The sequence below is a fragment of the Trachemys scripta genome, chromosome 11 (assembly GCF_013100865.1).
Source record: "Trachemys scripta elegans isolate TJP31775 chromosome 11, CAS_Tse_1.0, whole genome shotgun sequence".
Taxonomy (NCBI): Eukaryota; Metazoa; Chordata; order Testudines; family Emydidae; genus Trachemys; species Trachemys scripta.
The window spans coordinates 62,446,607-62,462,568 of NC_048308.1; the positions used below are offsets into that span (position 1 = coordinate 62,446,607).

At 53.8% G+C, this 15,962-nt stretch overlaps 1 protein-coding gene across 5 annotated transcripts in view; it reads left to right on the top strand.

Moving 5' to 3' along the window:
* Positions 1–15,962, top strand: part of COL18A1 (collagen type XVIII alpha 1 chain) — a 252,301-nt gene that overhangs the window by 222,311 nt on the left and 14,028 nt on the right. For all 5 annotated transcript variants that reach the window (XM_034785179.1, XM_034785177.1, XM_034785176.1 and 2 more), the window contains 12 exons: positions 1,875–1,937; positions 2,947–2,982; positions 3,685–3,774; positions 4,697–4,726; positions 4,861–4,887; positions 5,685–5,747; positions 7,300–7,374; positions 8,160–8,195; positions 9,269–9,322; positions 10,360–10,422; positions 14,614–14,688; positions 15,788–15,830. In XM_034785179.1, the coding sequence (XP_034641070.1) occupies positions 1,875–1,937; positions 2,947–2,982; positions 3,685–3,774; positions 4,697–4,726; positions 4,861–4,887; positions 5,685–5,747; positions 7,300–7,374; positions 8,160–8,195; positions 9,269–9,322; positions 10,360–10,422; positions 14,614–14,688; positions 15,788–15,830 (655 nt within the window). The remainder of the gene's footprint in view (positions 1–1,874; positions 1,938–2,946; positions 2,983–3,684; positions 3,775–4,696; positions 4,727–4,860; positions 4,888–5,684; positions 5,748–7,299; positions 7,375–8,159; positions 8,196–9,268; positions 9,323–10,359; positions 10,423–14,613; positions 14,689–15,787; positions 15,831–15,962) is intronic.

Genomic DNA, 15,962 nt, shown 5'->3' on the forward strand with positions numbered 1-15,962 from the left:
CGCCAGCCCAGAACACAGTCCTCACTCCTCCAGCTCCAGGCAGCAACTGCCTGACTCTCTCTCTGCAGCTCCTTTTACATGGGTCTGCAACCCTCGGATTTGCTGCTCCCTGGAGCCTTTCTCTGATTGGCTGCCTCCTCCACAGTCTCTTTAGGCTGCTTGGAGGGCTTCTCTACTGCTCTTTTTCTATGGCAGATATGATAGGACCCTGTGGCCTACAGCAGGGACCTCTGGGCCTGGTACACTCTGTCACACCTCCACAGAAAATTGTCTTGATGGTTACTGAAAATAAGACACAATTGATAAGATTTGTAGAGAACTCATTCAAGACAAGAAGTTTAACGACCGACTCATACTAAAGCACAATCTAATCATCACAGGCAGAGATGGTAGCCCGATTGAAATAAACCAGGGAGATGCGGTGGTCAACGGAGAAGATATGGCCATCTCTCATGAGGAGGCCGACAGCATCCTTGTACAACAAATGGTGATGGTCACGAAAGAGGAACTGGTGGGAATATCCATGTTATCAGACGACACTGACGTATTTGTCTTGCTCTTGCACCATTACCGCAAACAGGACACAGCGTCTTTAGTGAGCATGGAACCCCCCAGTCCAAGGGAGAGCTGGACTAGACATGCATGCTACTGCTAATTAGAAACAGGCTCACCTTGTACCAGGGCTGTTAGCTGCCCATGCACTCAGGCTGGGATACAGTGGTTAACTTGGCAAAGGCACTATGTTGAAGATTGGGTGTGCTAGATGCTCCCTCTCTCTGCTGGGTGACATCAGTGCAGCAGAGCTTGGTGTCATTGAACTGGCAACCAAATTCGTGGCTGCCTGCTACGGACACTCAAATCGTGCCACCATGTCGGACACACGGCAGAAATCGGGCAGCAAAAATTGGCAAAGGCACCACCAGAGCTCACCTCCTTACCCCCAACAACCGAAGCATTTAAAGAAAATGGAAAATGAGCACATCTTCATGCGTGGGTGGGTAAAAGTGCTTGGAATCCATTAGGGATGGATCCGCGCAGACAAGTCTCTCCTTCCCAAAACCGTAGCAGACAGTGCCGTGCGTGCTCTCCGGATATTTTGAAGTTAAACAGGTGCTCTTGTGAGAGTGATGCACCTTGTACATCTATGAGATGCATATGCAACCGCGCCAAACTGCCGCGGACCATGTTCTGTCCAGGGCAGGGAGCTGTGGTGTGTAGCAATGACCTAACGAAATCAGCTTTCGCTTTGGGAGATCACAAGCCGTGACTTGTCTTACTCATCCTGGGGCACTCAGCTATAGTCTGAATGAGGGAGATCACTAGTATTCAGGTATAATGATTCCAACGTTAAGATTTTGGTTCAAATTATTCTTATTATTGAATATATTTATAATGGGCTGAATATTTTTCACATTAAAAGAGTGGTCGGTGTATCTAATGAAAATTGAGGGCTGCCCCGACTCCCCCCCCCGTACCCCTGTGATTCAAACACATAGTTACTGATGGCTGTAGCAAGTGTTAAATACATGCATTTCATAGATTAGAATTTAATTTTGTATGCCCCAGATCACGCAAACTCTTACTGGTTCTGGGGGCAGGGGTGGCGAGGTGGAATGACAGGTCAATATTTCAAAATGCTCAACAGTGTCATCAGGCTGATTTGTAAAATGTGTGGTCTTGTGATACAGAATCCACCCAAAACCCTTATGTGGACCCTAGAGCAAGGTTGCCCAGAGTGGCTGCTGGGCTTAGGGGTTTGCCTAGAGCTGGGTGGGGCTCTGTGGCAGCCAGAATGCGATTCACACCCCCAAGGACCAGGGCTCTCCGTGCCGAAGGCAAAGTCTCAATGTGCTATGATTGTCTGTGTGTTCCAGGGGGACCACGGTGCTCCGGGTGTGGATGGGCGCCCAGGGCTGGAAGGTTTCCCAGGACCTCAGGTGAGTGTCAGGATTCCAGCTCCCTGACCCACCCTAACTGCTGTTTGTGGACTCTGAAGTCTGATATTCTTAGAGACCTGCCCAAGTGTTTGCTGGTTGCAGGTACAGCCCTCTTTAGACAGCAGGGCCTGGATTGTTCTCACAGCTATATACTGTTCTCACAGTACACTTCAAGAGACACACACAGATGTTCTGCTCCCCAGCGGCAAATGTCAGGTGTCCCTTGCCCTGTCATTGAAGTCCTCGCTGCGGACTGATAAAATGCATCTGAGTTGCTCTCCGTCAGCTGAGCAGACCTGCCTGGGCTGTTCACAGCCCGTCCCTGGCCATCGCTTCCCACTCCTGCCCGGTTCACATCTCTTCTACATGCAGTCCAGAGAGTCCCATTCTGCTGTGATGTTTGGCCAGGTTTCCGATTCCTTTTGGTGCCCTGCCCTGCCCCAGTGCAGAGTCTGCACTGGTGTATAAACTCCACTAGCAGATAACGGGGGGCATCTGCTGCTTTCCTGGGGACAGGCCAGGCCATGCCAAGAGGCAGGGGCATTCTCATCAGCAGAGATGCAGCTCCCGCTAGCCCAAGAAGGACTGTTTCACCCCATTTGGTTACCTCGTCAGGCTCAGCTCCTCCATTCATGGTTCATTCATGCGGCTCGCCTGTGTGATGGCGCCATTCCCACCAGGGCTGTCCCTTGCTGCACAGTTGCTAATGGGAACAGCCTGGTAGCCACAGGAGACGTCCCGGGACATTTGAGCCTGTTCTGTCTCTTTGCTCTCTCTGGACCAGCTCCCCTGCTGTTCCCTTGACGGCAGAGGCAGGACTAGTTTGTCTCTGAAGTGAGCATTAGACACTCATAGGTACCAGAGCCTGCCCCTTCTACCTTGCTGGCACTTTGCAACTGGACGCCGGGAGTGTGGATTCAGAGGCCACCATAGCAAAGTGAAGACCGTGTGTTGTGTCTCTTTCCTGGGCGCGTAGGTGAGCAGCTCTCACCCTCACTTCTCATTGCAGGGACCCAAGGGTGACAAGGGCAGTCAAGGGGCTAAAGTAAGTACAGCGCTGGGTGCCGGGGCATGCCGCTGTTCTCTGGGGAGCCCTCAGGCGAGCACACGGAGCCACCTCCCCCAGCCCCCTGAGCTCTGTTCTGGTTCGGGAGGAGGGCGGGGGGGCTGTGTGCGTATTTTGGTCCCTTGTTGATTTTGAACCGTGTCACATCCCTGCTTGGCTGGCTCCCTTCCTGCCATGCTGTCCCAGCTCAGCTTCTGGTCCATCAGCCTTTGGGCTGCTCTGAACGCCTGGGAGGAAGCCAGGCTTTCACAAAGCTCTGTCTCCACCCCCAGCTGCTCAGGCCACTGGGGGAGGCAGAGAGGGAGGGCTAGGATTGGGAACCCAGCCCCATGGGGGTGCAGTTTGGGATCGGAGGCCTGGCGAGGTGGAGGGCGCGGTTTGGGCTCAGGGGCCTGGCACCGTGGAGGCAAGGTGGGGGAGGCGTGGTCTGGGTTCAGGGCCTGGTCCCATGGGAGCAAGGTGGGGAGGCACGGTCTGGGCTCGGGGGCCCAGTGAGGGGCATGGTCTGGGCTCGGGGCCTGGGCCCGCAGTTATGAGTGGTGGGGTGGGCTCGGGGGCTTGGGCCCGTAGTTGCGAGGGGGGGCAGGCTTTGGGGGAGGGCCCCGCAGTTGCGAGAGGGGGCAGTGTGGGCTGAGGTTGGGTGCAGTAGGAAGGAAGCCTGCACTGAATTGTCTTTCTCAGGGTGAACGAGGCCAAGATGGAGTGGGCTCCCCAGGTCCCCCCGGGCTCCCTGGACCCCCGGGGCAGGTCACCTATGAGTTGGGTGAAGAGGTAAGGACACGTCCCCCTGCGGCCTGCACTTCTGTCTCTGGGTCCCCTGGGCCCAGGCTGTTCTCAGCCTGTTCCCTCTCTACCCACACCCAGCTGCTATGTGCCAGTTCCTTCAGGTTTAGCACCAGGCTGAGCAGTGGCCTAGCACTGGGGAGTTACTATGGGCTGGTGTTGACCCCGCCTGGGGCCCCAGCGTCCCATGGCTCGTGCAGCTTGGAGCCGGGCTGCGCTTGGGTGCAGGTGTGTCACTGCTGGCGGGATTGGGCCGGGCTGTGGAGCTGCTCCCTGGGGAAAGGCACATGTTTAACGTGGAGTAAAAGCCCCAAGCCTGAGAGCACTCCGGCGGGCTGATACTCCTGTGAATTCAGAGAGGCCGGCCCTGCAAGCGGGAAGGGCTGGAAGAGGAAAGAAGAGAGCGGAGGGTTTAGGCAAAGGGAAATCAGAGCTGGCTGGAGGTGAAACGCAGACAAATGGGAGCTAGACCAGGCCAGTGCTATAACTAAAAATACACCACAGGATCATGTCCCTCGATCTGCTGGCAGTGCCCCTACTTATACAACCCAAAATGCCGTTAGCCTTCTTGGCAACAAGGGCACACTGTTGACTCATATCCAGCTTCTCGTGCACTGTAACCCCTAGCTGATAAAAGCACGTCAGCGGGAGAGGGAATAAGTGGCGATAAATGGGAAAGGGCCAACCCCATAGAACCCGAGTTTGGTTGGGGCATGTCACGCTGGGGAGGGGGCACATCGCCCTTAGCAAGCAGATCAGTGACCCTGAGCCAAAGCCCGCTGAAGTTTGTGCAAAGTTTCCTAATGGGTCAGCCCCTCCCTTGGCAGAGGGTCAGTTCTGGACATCGCTGAGGGAGGCAGGAGGAAGACGGCGAGGATCCGCGGTCTAATGTGTATCTTTTCCTTTTCAGAGAGCATTAGCTAGTTTGCCAGGCCCTGAGGTACGTAGCCCTGAGCATCCCCCTGTCATTTGTCCAGCCAGCAGCCCCAGCAGTCCCCTTTGTGCATCAACCGTTTTACGCTTATCCCAGTGCCTGAGGAGAGAGAGTTTACAGGGGTCTGTTTCTTTCCTCAGGGCAGAGAAGGCCATGCTGGCTTCCCGGTGAGTAGCTTTAGGATTTTACTGAGAATGGGAAAGCGACCTGAGCCCCGTGCGGAAGAGCCCATGTCCCCGGTGGGAGCCTACACTGGATCCAGACACCCACCAATCCGGGGTGTTCACAGCCTGGACCTGGAGCTAAATGCTTAGTTCCTCTCTGAGCCAGGTCCCCAGCTGGTGTAGACCAGTGTAGCCCCGTTGGAGTCAAAGCCTGCGTATGCTGGCTGGGAATCTGGCCCCTTCACCCCCGAGACACCACCTCTGTCGGATGGCGGGGCAGGGCGTTCGTGGAGGCCTGCCTGTGAATGGGCCAGAGCGGAGGTTCATTTTCATTCCCGTCACTTTCAAGAGCTTTAAGATTTTTTTTCAACACTGTCTGTGGAGATGTGTTTGCTACACAGGCTGTGCGAGACAAGCTGAGCTGTGCAGCACGTTTGCCTGCAGGAATACTTTTTTTTTTGGCCGAATACGTTAAGTGCAAACTCCTGCCTGCTAAAGCAAGCAGGCTGCTGGTGAAGCAAGCTGCAAATGCCTTTTGTGGGCCTGAGCTTTCTAAGCCCTGGGAAGGCGTCTCCCTGCCTGCCCACTTGGGAGAAGTCATAGGTGCTGGAACTAGGGGTAATGGCTTGAAGTGGTTTCCATCATATCCCGGGTTTACGGTTTGGTTTGGTGGCTCTCAGCCCCCCCACTATACAAACTGTTCCAGCGCCCCTGCGGGAAGCCCACAGGACTGGAAGTAAAGGAGTGTCCTGCATCACTACACTGTCTTCATGGCTATTCCTCCCTGCTTCCATTTGCAGGGCCCAGTGGGACCTAAAGGAGACCCGGGAGACCCAGGTTTCCCAGGCACTCCAGGACCAAAGGTAGGACGGCCTGTCTGCTTGTCTCTGTCCCCCGTGCTCAATGGGTGATTTTGATTTGTGGCGATGTGATGTTCCCTGTCTACGAAGTTCCTGCTCTCTGGCTCCCAGCCCCACTGACAGGTCCTTGCCAGCTCCCAGTTCATAGTGGAAGGGACCATACACAGTCGTGTCACAGCACTGACCTCAGACTCCTTTAGCCCTGTGGGGCGTGGAAATTCATATTGGTTCAGGCACCTGAGGCCACCACGCTGACGGCCGTCACTCTGTGAGGTGTCACCAGATCCCAGGAGAGTAATAGGACAGCAGCTGTGCTCCTTCCAGCAGCTTGGTACCAGGGAATCCAGCGGTCACACTCTCTGCCAGGGGAACGAATTGAATGAGAGAAATGCCAGGTGTAAAATCACCTGCTGGCTTATCCCATCCCTCCATCCCCACTGCTGCTGCAGGACTGCTCCCTGCTGCCTTTTGTGGAGTTGTTTTAAATGTCTCCAGTCGTGGGGTTTCCATGATGCCTTGAGAAGCCCCAGCTTGGCTCAGGGAGCTCTTGCCGTGCTAGCTCTGTCCCCTCGTGCTCACAAACTGAGCTATGCGATGCTGGGAGGCATAAACGGGAATCTCGAGTAGGAGCAGAGAGATTGTTTTACCTCTGTAGTTGGCACTGGTGCTGCTGCCATACTGTGTCTAGGCCTGGTGCCTACAATTCAGGAAGGATGTTGATAAAGTGGAGAGGGGTCAGAGAAGAGCCACAAGAATGCTTAAAAGATTAGAAAACCTGCCTTCGAGTGATAGACTAATGGAGCTCAATCTCGTTAATTTAAAGACAAGGTTAAGGGATGACTGGATTACCTGGGGAACAAAACATAAGACATGGGGAACAAATATTAATCTAGCCAAGAAAGGTCTAACAGGGTCCAATGGCTGGAAGTTGAAGCCGGACAAATCAGACGGGAAATAAGGTGTAAATTTTTAACCATTACAGCAATTAACCATTGGAACAGCTTACCAAGGGCCATGAATTTTCCATCACTGGCACTTCTTAAATCCAGATTGGATGTTTGTCTACAAACTCTGCTCTAAGGATTATTGTGGGGCAGGTCTCTGGCCTGTGCGCTACAGGAGCTCCGACTGGATGATGACAGTGGTCTCTTCTGACCTTAGAATCTATGAGTAATTTGTGCCATTATTTTTCATTGGCCCAGTCTTTAGCAATGGCCCTTTACTAAGGTAAGCTGTGCTCTCCCACGCTGGGAGCCCAGAGAGATGGTGGAGAAGCAAAGGAAAGGGACAGAAGTCCCCATCCGTTTGTCAGCCGTACCTCTCTTAGGTCACAGTCTGCTCTTGGGCAGTGCAGTAGAGCACCGCCCCAGCCAGGGTGAGTCCACAGCCAGAGCGTAGCCCTCTGGGCTTGTATTTAACTGTTAGAGAAACTCTGAGAGCAGCTCTCCCTTGCCGCCTGGGCAGCCGCGGAGAGCCGTGGGAAGGCAGCTGTTGTTTGGGCAAGGGCTGGGTTGTCTCTCTTCTGACTCCTGCATGTTTTATCTCCTGCTGGAAGGGTGAGAAAGGAGAGCCTGGAGCGATCATCGGCCCAGATGGGACGGGCATCTCAGCTGGCATGAAAGGAGACAAGGTCACGCGCTGACTCGGGCTCTCGTCGGGCCTGCTTTGGGTGCTCACCCAGCGTTGGGCACCCTGGTGCAGGGTGGAGCACCACGCCCTGGGAAGTGGGGGGTAGCTGGCTCCAGGGCAGGGCCTGCTCAGGGCCAACCTGCCGCTTCACACGAAGGTTTATCTGCCTCTGGGGGGCAGTGTGTACACTGAGCAGCCGAGGGATGCAGTGAGGGCTCACACCCAGCCTGGGGAATTGGGGCTGCAACGACTGGCCATGACTCACTGCACTGGCCTACATTGCTCTGTCCCTGCGCTCATCTCTTTCCGATGCTCACCCCCGCCCCTCCCCACACACACGCACACACACCTCATTCCGATGCTCAGCCAGGGCACCAAGCCGTCCCTGCCCTTCTGCCCCCACAGCTGCCAGGGCCGAACCTGCCAAGGGAGGTCAGCTCATTGTGGGAGCTAGGAGAGTTCGAGGCTGGCTCATGGTTAGGGAGGTTGCAGGGCAATCGGGTATGTTGTCCACAACATGGACACAATTCCCCAAATGTCCCAGGGTGTTGGTGGTACGTGAGCATTGGGAAAGGCCACTTCCTAGTCCCTTGCCTGCAAGAGCTGTTAGTAGGCTGTGCTCAGTGTGGGCGGTGCTGGGGACTACATGGCCGGCACAGCAGCGGCACCCCGAGATGGGGAGGTAACGTCAGCATGGGGGTGATGGAGAAATGGCTCCAGGAAGAGACTGTGGGATGGCCACATGTGCATCCTAATGCTAATTCTTTTCCTGTTCTTTGCACACAGGGTGAGCAGGGGCTGGTGGGACCCATGGGCCCAGCAGTAAGTTAGCACCTACATCTTTCTAACATTCTGTCAATAAGGGATGGCTTTTCACGCCCTCTGGGTGCCAGGTGTTCACTACAACTGGGGGGTCGCGCACACAGATTGTGTGTTCAGGGGGATGGTCTTCATACTCCAAGAGCAGTCTCCTTTCGTCTTGCTCAGAACTGGTTTGAGAGGTACCGAAGTGGGATCTGCAACGGAAACGCCAGCCCAAATGGGCGGTGCTCAGAGCGAGTGCTCATTCGCAAGCACTCGCATGGGGCAGTCGGCCAGAGGAGCCAAGGGTTTGGCAAACCCCAGAGCTTGTTCTGGAGCCCTTCTGACTCTCTAGCCAGGGTCCAATTGCCAGGAGCAGGCGTGTGGCCTCCGACCCAGATGTCTGTGGATCGGTGCTGAGCAATGCTCACAACTCCACATGCACTATCTGAGCTGCGGGAAAGGCCCAGCTGTCATGGACAGGAGAGCTAGAGGTGGCTAGAGGCAAAAAGGCATCTTTTTAAAATTTGGAAGTCAGATCCTAGTGAGGAAAATAGAAAAGAGCATAAACTCTGGTACATCCAATGTAAAAGTATAATATGACAGACCAAGAAAGAATTTGAGGAGCAACTAGCTAAGAACACAAAAACTAACAGCAACAAAATTTTAAGTACATCAGAAACAGGAGGCCTGCCAAATAGGCAGTGAGGCCACTAGGTGATGGAGAGACTAAAGGAGCATTCAAGGAAGACATGGCTATTTGGAGAAGCTAAATAAATTATTTGCATATATTTTCACCCTAGAGGATGTGAGAGAGATTCCCACACCCAAGCCCGGAAAATTGTTTGAAACTATAGTAAAGAACAAGATTGTCAAACACATAGATGAACATAATTTGTTGGGGAAGAGTCAACATGGTTTTTGTAAAGGGAAATCATGCCTCACCAATCTACTAGAATTCTTTGAGGGGGTCCTTCATAGCTAGTCGTCCAGCACAGAGCCAGCTGCTCCACTTACCCCTCTGTTTCTGCTCGTATTGTCCCTGCATGGGTGTGCAGACTGAGTGTGTATTCCTTTCCTGCTCTCCCTTTTAGGGCCCGCATGGGCGACCTGGACAGAAGGGGGAAATCGGCTTTCCTGGCAGACCGGTAAGAACTTCTCTTAGCTCGTCTCTGGTTTGTTCCCTGGGTGAGCTGGGTCTGGTGCTCCCGTTGCCTGCCTGGCTGAAGGAAGTGGAGACACCCCCATGCTGAGGCTAATAGGGAACATGGGCGATGCTGCAAGCTTGCTCAGCTGGAGAGCTCTCGCTGTGCTTGTGTTTTCACCAGATGCTCGCAAGCTGAGCAATTGCTATCCTGGGATGCATAAACAGGGCAATCTGGAGTGGGAGCAGAGAGGTAATTTTGCCTCTGTATTTGGCACTGGTGCGAACGGTGCTGGAATCCCGTGTCCGGTTCTGGTGCCCACAATTCAGGAAGGATGTCGATAAAGTGGAGAGGGGTCAGAGAAGAGCCACAAGAATGATGAAAGGGTTAGAAAACCTGCCTTCAAGTGATAGACGCAAGGAGCTCACTCTATGTAGCTTACCAAAGAGAAGGTTAAGGGGTGACTTGATCACGATCTAGAAGTGCCTACATGGGAAACAAATATTTAATAACTGGCTCTTCAGTCTAGCAGAGAAAAGCTCTAACACACTTCCATGGCTGGAAGTTGAAGCCAGATAAATTCAGACTGGAAATAAGGTGTACATTTATAACAGTGATAGTAATTAACCACTGGAACGATTTACCAAGGGTTGCGGTGGATTCTCAATCACTGACAATTTTTAAACCAACGTCAGCTGTTTTTCTAAGAGCTCTGTTCTGGGAATGACTGTGGGGCAGGTCTCTGGGCTGTGCTGTACAGGAGCTCGAACTGGATGGTCACAGCACTGGTCAGTAGAACTACATGAACTGGTAGAGCTTGGGGGCTCGCAAACGTTTCCAATTCATTGAGGGCATGTTCCCCTCCCTCCCTGGTGCGTTTTCCCTTCTGCTTTAGCGAGAGGAGTGCTGCCTAAGGAAGCCTTCCTCGGGTGCAGTGTGTGGTGGTGTGCCATCAGCTGGAGTTGGCACAGCTGTGGGACTGAGCAGTGTCTATAATAAGTTACTGCATTCTGAACCCTTGGCTTGATGTTTGTCTACAGGGTCGTCCCAGCATGAATGGGCTGAAGGGCGAGAAAGGGGACCCCGGAGGGCTTGGCTTGCAGGTGAGTGCCCCTGAGGACAATGGCATGCCGGAGGTGCTGCAGCTGGCTTTGACAATGGCCTGCCGCGTTGCCCGGGCGCTGTGCAGAGGGAGAGTCCCTACCCAGAGAGCCAATTGCCATAGCATAGAGAAGAGGCACCACGCAGGTTTAATGAGTGAGAGGGGAGGGTTGGGCTGGAGGGTGGACGGAGGGCAGGGATGCTGGCAGGAGCAGCCCAGGGTGGAAAAAGTTTTCAGTGTCCCCCGACCCCCATAGAACCCAAAAAAACCCCACAGCCAGCCAATCAGAGTGGAGGTGACGGATTGTGCTGTGGTGATGACCCCTGGATGTTGGCGGCCAGGGCATCCGCCCCATCCTTAGAGATGGCCCTGGGCGCCAGGGAGAGGGCTGGGCTGGGAGGGACGGGAACACGCTTGTGCCCAAGTTGTCGGCGTGGAGCATGGTTTGCTTTGTTAAAGGAAACAGGCACGCAGGCCGGGGCAGCCGTCCCCACTTGTCCCAGCCTAGCTACTGCTGTGTCGGCTCCAGGAGCGGAGGGCCCTAAGGGAAACAGCCATGAGTCACGGGCGCTCTGCTACTGTCCCCGCCTCACCGACACGCTATTGGGCGCTGCGTGGCATGTGCCAGCAGAGAGCCAGCCCTGGGCAGAGGGCAGGAGGGAAGGGAGCCGTGATGAATGCCAATGGCCAATTGAAACCCTCGGTCACCCTTCGCTGCCACCTGCTCTGGCTTCCCGAGGCCCAGCTCCCCACCATGCTCCACCTGTGCGGCAGCTTCCCTGCTCCTGGCCACGCTGTGCCCATCTCCAGCCTGCCTGGCAGGCAGGGTTCACTGCTGCTGCCTATATTCAAAAGCCTCCATGCACTGGCTCACAACCCCTGCTTCTCCTTGCTCTGCTCTGTTGGCACCAGCCTCGACCTTCCTCTCCTGTGGGCCCTCCAAGAGAGTTGGCCCCCCTCAGCCACACTGGCTGCCGTATCTGCGCTGATTGCCCAGCGAACATGTGCGTTCTCCCTCCCCTAGCCCCACCCCCAGTGCCTTTCTCCATGCCCGTGTTTGTGGTGCAGTGTGGATGAAGGCGCTGTGACTGTAAGTCTGCACTGACGTTGGCAGCCTCAGGGATTTGGGTACCTGACTTGAGACACGCCCCTCCCGCCCCCCAAGAGCCTGATTCTCAGAGGGACTGAGCTCCCACCACTCCCAGTGACCCTAGCGCAGCCCCTCTGAAAACCAGGTCTTCAGCGTCTCTGGGCATTCAGGGGCAGAGGTGTTCAGGCGCTTCTGGAGATGTGGGTGTCTGCGTACAGCTGTATTGGGCAGAGACCCACAGCGAGGGTCTTGGTTAGTTTGCGGAGGAGTAAGCCCCTCAGGCTGACTGCATGAGTCCAACCTCGTGAAGGGAGAACTGGAAGTTCTGCCACAGTCAGGGAACTATGATGTGATTGGAATAACAGAGACTTGGTGGGATAACTCACATGACTGGAGCACTGTCATGGATGGATATAAACTGGCAGGGCAGAAAAGGTGGGGGAGTTGCGTTGTATGTAAGAGAGGAGTATGACTGCTCAGAGCTCCGGTATGATACTGCAGAAAAACCTGAGAGTCTCTGGATTAAGTTTAGAAGTGTGAGCAACAAGGGTGATGTTGTGGTGGGAGTCTGCTATAGACCACCAGACCAGGGGGATGAGGTGGATGAGGCTTTCTTCCGGCAACTAACAGAAGTTACTAGATCACAGGGCCTGGTTCTCATGGGAAACGTCAATCACTCCGATATCTGCTGGGAGAGCAATACAGCGGTGCACAGACTATCCAGGAAGTTTTTGGAAAGTGTAGGGGACAATTTCCTGGTGCAAGTGCTGGAGGAACCAACTAGGGGCAGAGCTTTTCTTGACCTGCTGCTCACAAACAGGAAGAATTAGTGGGGAAGCAAAAGTGGATGGGAACCTGGGATGCAGTGACCATAAGATGGTCGAGTTCAAGATCCTGACACAAGGAAGAAAGGAGAGCAGCAAAATATGGACCCTGGACTTCAGAAAAGCAGACTTTGACTCCCTCAGGGAACTGATGGGCAGGATGCCCTGGGAGAATAACATGAGGGGGAAAGGGGTCCAGGAGAGCTGGCTGTATTTTAAAGAAGCCTTATTGAGGTTGCAGGAACAAACCATCCCGATGTGTAGAAAGAATAGCAAATATGGTAGGTGACCAGCTTGGCTTAACAGTGAAATCCTTGCTGATCTTAAACGCAAAAAAGAAGCTTACAAGAAGTGGAAGATTGGACAAATGACCAGGGAGGAGTATAAAAATATTGCTCAGGCATGCAGGAGTGAAATAAGGAAGGCCAAATCACACTTGAAGTTGCAGCTAGCAAGGGATGTTAAGAGTAACAAGAAGGGTTTCTACAGGTATGTTGGCAACAAGAAGCTCAGGGAAAGTGTGGGCCCCTTACTGAATGAGGGAGGCAACCTAGTGACAGAGCATGCGGAAAAAGCGAATGTACTCAATGCTTTTTTGCCTCTGTCTTCACGAACAAGGTCAGCTCCCAGACTACTGCACTGGGCAGCACAGTATGGGGAGAAGGTGACCAGCCCTTTGTGGAGAAAGAAGTGGTTCGGGACTATTTAGAAAAGCTGGATGAGCACAAGTCCATGGGGCCGGATGCGCTGCATCCGAGGGTGCTAAAGAGTTGGCAGATGTGATTGCAGAGTCATTGGCCATTATCTTTGAAAACTCATGGCGATCGGGGGAGGTCCCGGATGACTGGAAAAAGTCTAATGTGTAGTGCCCATCTTTAAAAAAAGGGAAGGAGGAGGATCTGGGGAATTACAGGCCAGTCAGCCTCACCTCAGTCCCTGGAAAAATCATGGAGCAAGTCCTCAAGAAATCAATTCTGATGCACTTAGAGGATAGGAAAAGTGATCAGGAACAGTCAGCATGGATTCACCAAGGGCAAGTCATGCCTGACTAACCTAATTGCCTTCTATGACGAGATAACTGGTTCTGTGGATGAGGGGAAAGCAGTGGACGTGTTATTCCTTGACTTTAGCAAAGCTTTTGATACGGTCTCCCACAGTATTCTTGCAGGCAAGTTAAAGAAGTATGGTCTGGATGAATGGACTATAAGGTGGATAGAAAGCTGGCTAGATCATCGGGCTCAACAGGTAGTGATCAATGGCTCCATGTCTAGTTGGCAGCTGGTATCAAGTGGAGTGCCCCAAGGGTTTTGTTCAATATCTTAATTAATGATCTGGAGGATGGCGTGGACTGCACCCTCAGCAAGTTTGCAGATGACACTAAACTGGGAGGTAGATATGCTGGAGGGTAGGGATAGGATACAGAGGGACCTAGACAAATTAGAGGATTGGGACAAAAGAAATCTGATGCGATTCAACAAGGACAAGTGCAGAGTCCTGCACTTAGGACAGAAGAATCCCATGCACTGTTACAGCCTAGGGACCAAGGGTTAGGCAGCAGTTCTGCAGAAAAGGACCTAGGGGTTACAGTGGTCGAGAAGCTGGATATGAGTCAACAGTGTGCCCTTGTTGCCAAGAAGGCTAACGGCATTTTGGGCTGTATAAGTAGGGGCATTGCCAGCAGATTGAGGGACGTGATCATTTCCCTCTATTCGGCATTGGTGAGGCCTCATCTGGAGTACTGTGTCCAGTTTTAGGCCCCACACTACAAGAAGAATGTGGAAAAATGGGAAGGAGTCCATCGGAGGGCGACAAAGATGATTAGGGGGCAGGAGCGCATGACTTATGAGGAGAGGCTGAGGGAACTGGGATTATTTAGTCTGCAGAAGAGAAGAGTGAGGGGGGATTTGATAGCTGCTTTCAACTACCTGAAAAGAGTTTCCAAAGAAGATGGAGCTCGGCTGTTCTCAGTGGTGGCAGATGACAGAACAAGGAGTAATGGTCTCAAGTTGCAGTGGGGGAGGTTTAGGTTGGATATTAGGGAAAACTATTTCAGTAGGAGGGTGGTGAAGCACTGGAATGGGTTACCTAGGGAGGTAGTGGAATCTCCTTCCTTAGAGGTTTTTAAGGTCAGGCTTGACAAAGCCCTGGCTGGGATGATTTAGTTGGGGTTGGTCCTGCTTTGAGCAGCGGGTTGGACTAGATGACCTGCTGAGGTCCCTTCCAACCCTGACATTCTATGATTCTATGAAACCCAGTGAACTCTTTCCTCTCTCTGCAGGGTCCTCCGGGTCCCCCAGGTCCCCCGGGACCCCCAGGCGCCCCTGGCAGTGTAGTGTCCGTCTACGACAATAACGTAAGTAACAGTCCTGGCACGTCATCACGCCATGCTCTGGGGTAGGGGTCACATAATGGCCAGGGCCATGAAAAGAGTTCCCGCTGTTTACCGCCCCCTATTTGCTTGGTGGCAGCCACGCGGATGGGCACAGAGGGGTGCTTTCACCAGGCGGGCATGTCCAGGAGCACTTATCCCATGAGCACAGCTGGGAAGGGTGGCTAACGGGCAGTGCACTCGGAGCTGTGGAAGGGTGACAGTCTGAGCGCGTGCTGCACACTGGGAAGACACATGCCGGATAGCTTGTCTCGCATTATCGTCTAGCCGGAGAAAGAGCCTCTTTCCCAAAGCACTGCGCGGACGGTGCCGCACCCAGCTCCCCAGAGCAGTGAGTTGCATGTCCTGGGGCCCAGGAGCCCCCATTTATTTCTCTGTCCTGCTCAACAACTTCAGGGTAAATCCACCTAGAAACCAGGACCAGCCAAGCACCCCCCATGCCTGCCCAGCAACAGGGTGGTGGGAGCATGGAGCCTGCCATCTCCTTTAGCGGCTGAGCAAAGCCTTCCCCAGGGCTGGGTTGGTCAGGGGCTGTGCGAGGCTGGGCAGTGCCCGTTCATGCCAGTCTGTCATTGATTTAGCCTCGCAGGCACCATGCAGTCCTAAACCCAGAGTAAGCAAATACCCAACCCTGTTCTGAAACCCAACAGTGAAATCTAGGCCCAGATTCTGACCCCCACACACTAGGCAGCCCCACAGCCCACTGACTTCACCAGGACTGCGCGCAGTGTGTGGGACTGTGGAGGTGGCAGGATCTTGGACTTTATCGGATGGAGCATGTGGCCTTGTGCCCACTCCCAGCGATCATGGCGCTCGCTAATGAGGTGGATGGTTAGTGTCACAGCACGTCTGCATTGGGAAACGCAGGGGAACCAGTGAGCGCTGCTTGCTGGCAGGGAGAGTCCCAGCAAGAGAGGAGGTTCTGTGCACATGCTTCGCACGTGGTCTAACATCGCATCATTGGGGCGACCTTGGCTGTAGAACGTGCCAGCCCTGGGGCAGCGGGGCAGAATGCCTGGGAAGTGTGCTTTGTTTTAAAACGATGCTATTTCTGTCTTTTCAGGCATTTAGTGAGTCGGGCCCTCCCGGCCCTCCAGGATTGCCTGGTAAGAATGATGCTAGTGCTAGCGCTTTCTGCAGCAACGGGGGAAGGAAATCAGAGCTTTTCCAATTAACCTTTTGTGATGGTGCGGCCCTGAACGGCTTTGGAGATCTTAGCATGGCCGTGAGGAAGGGTG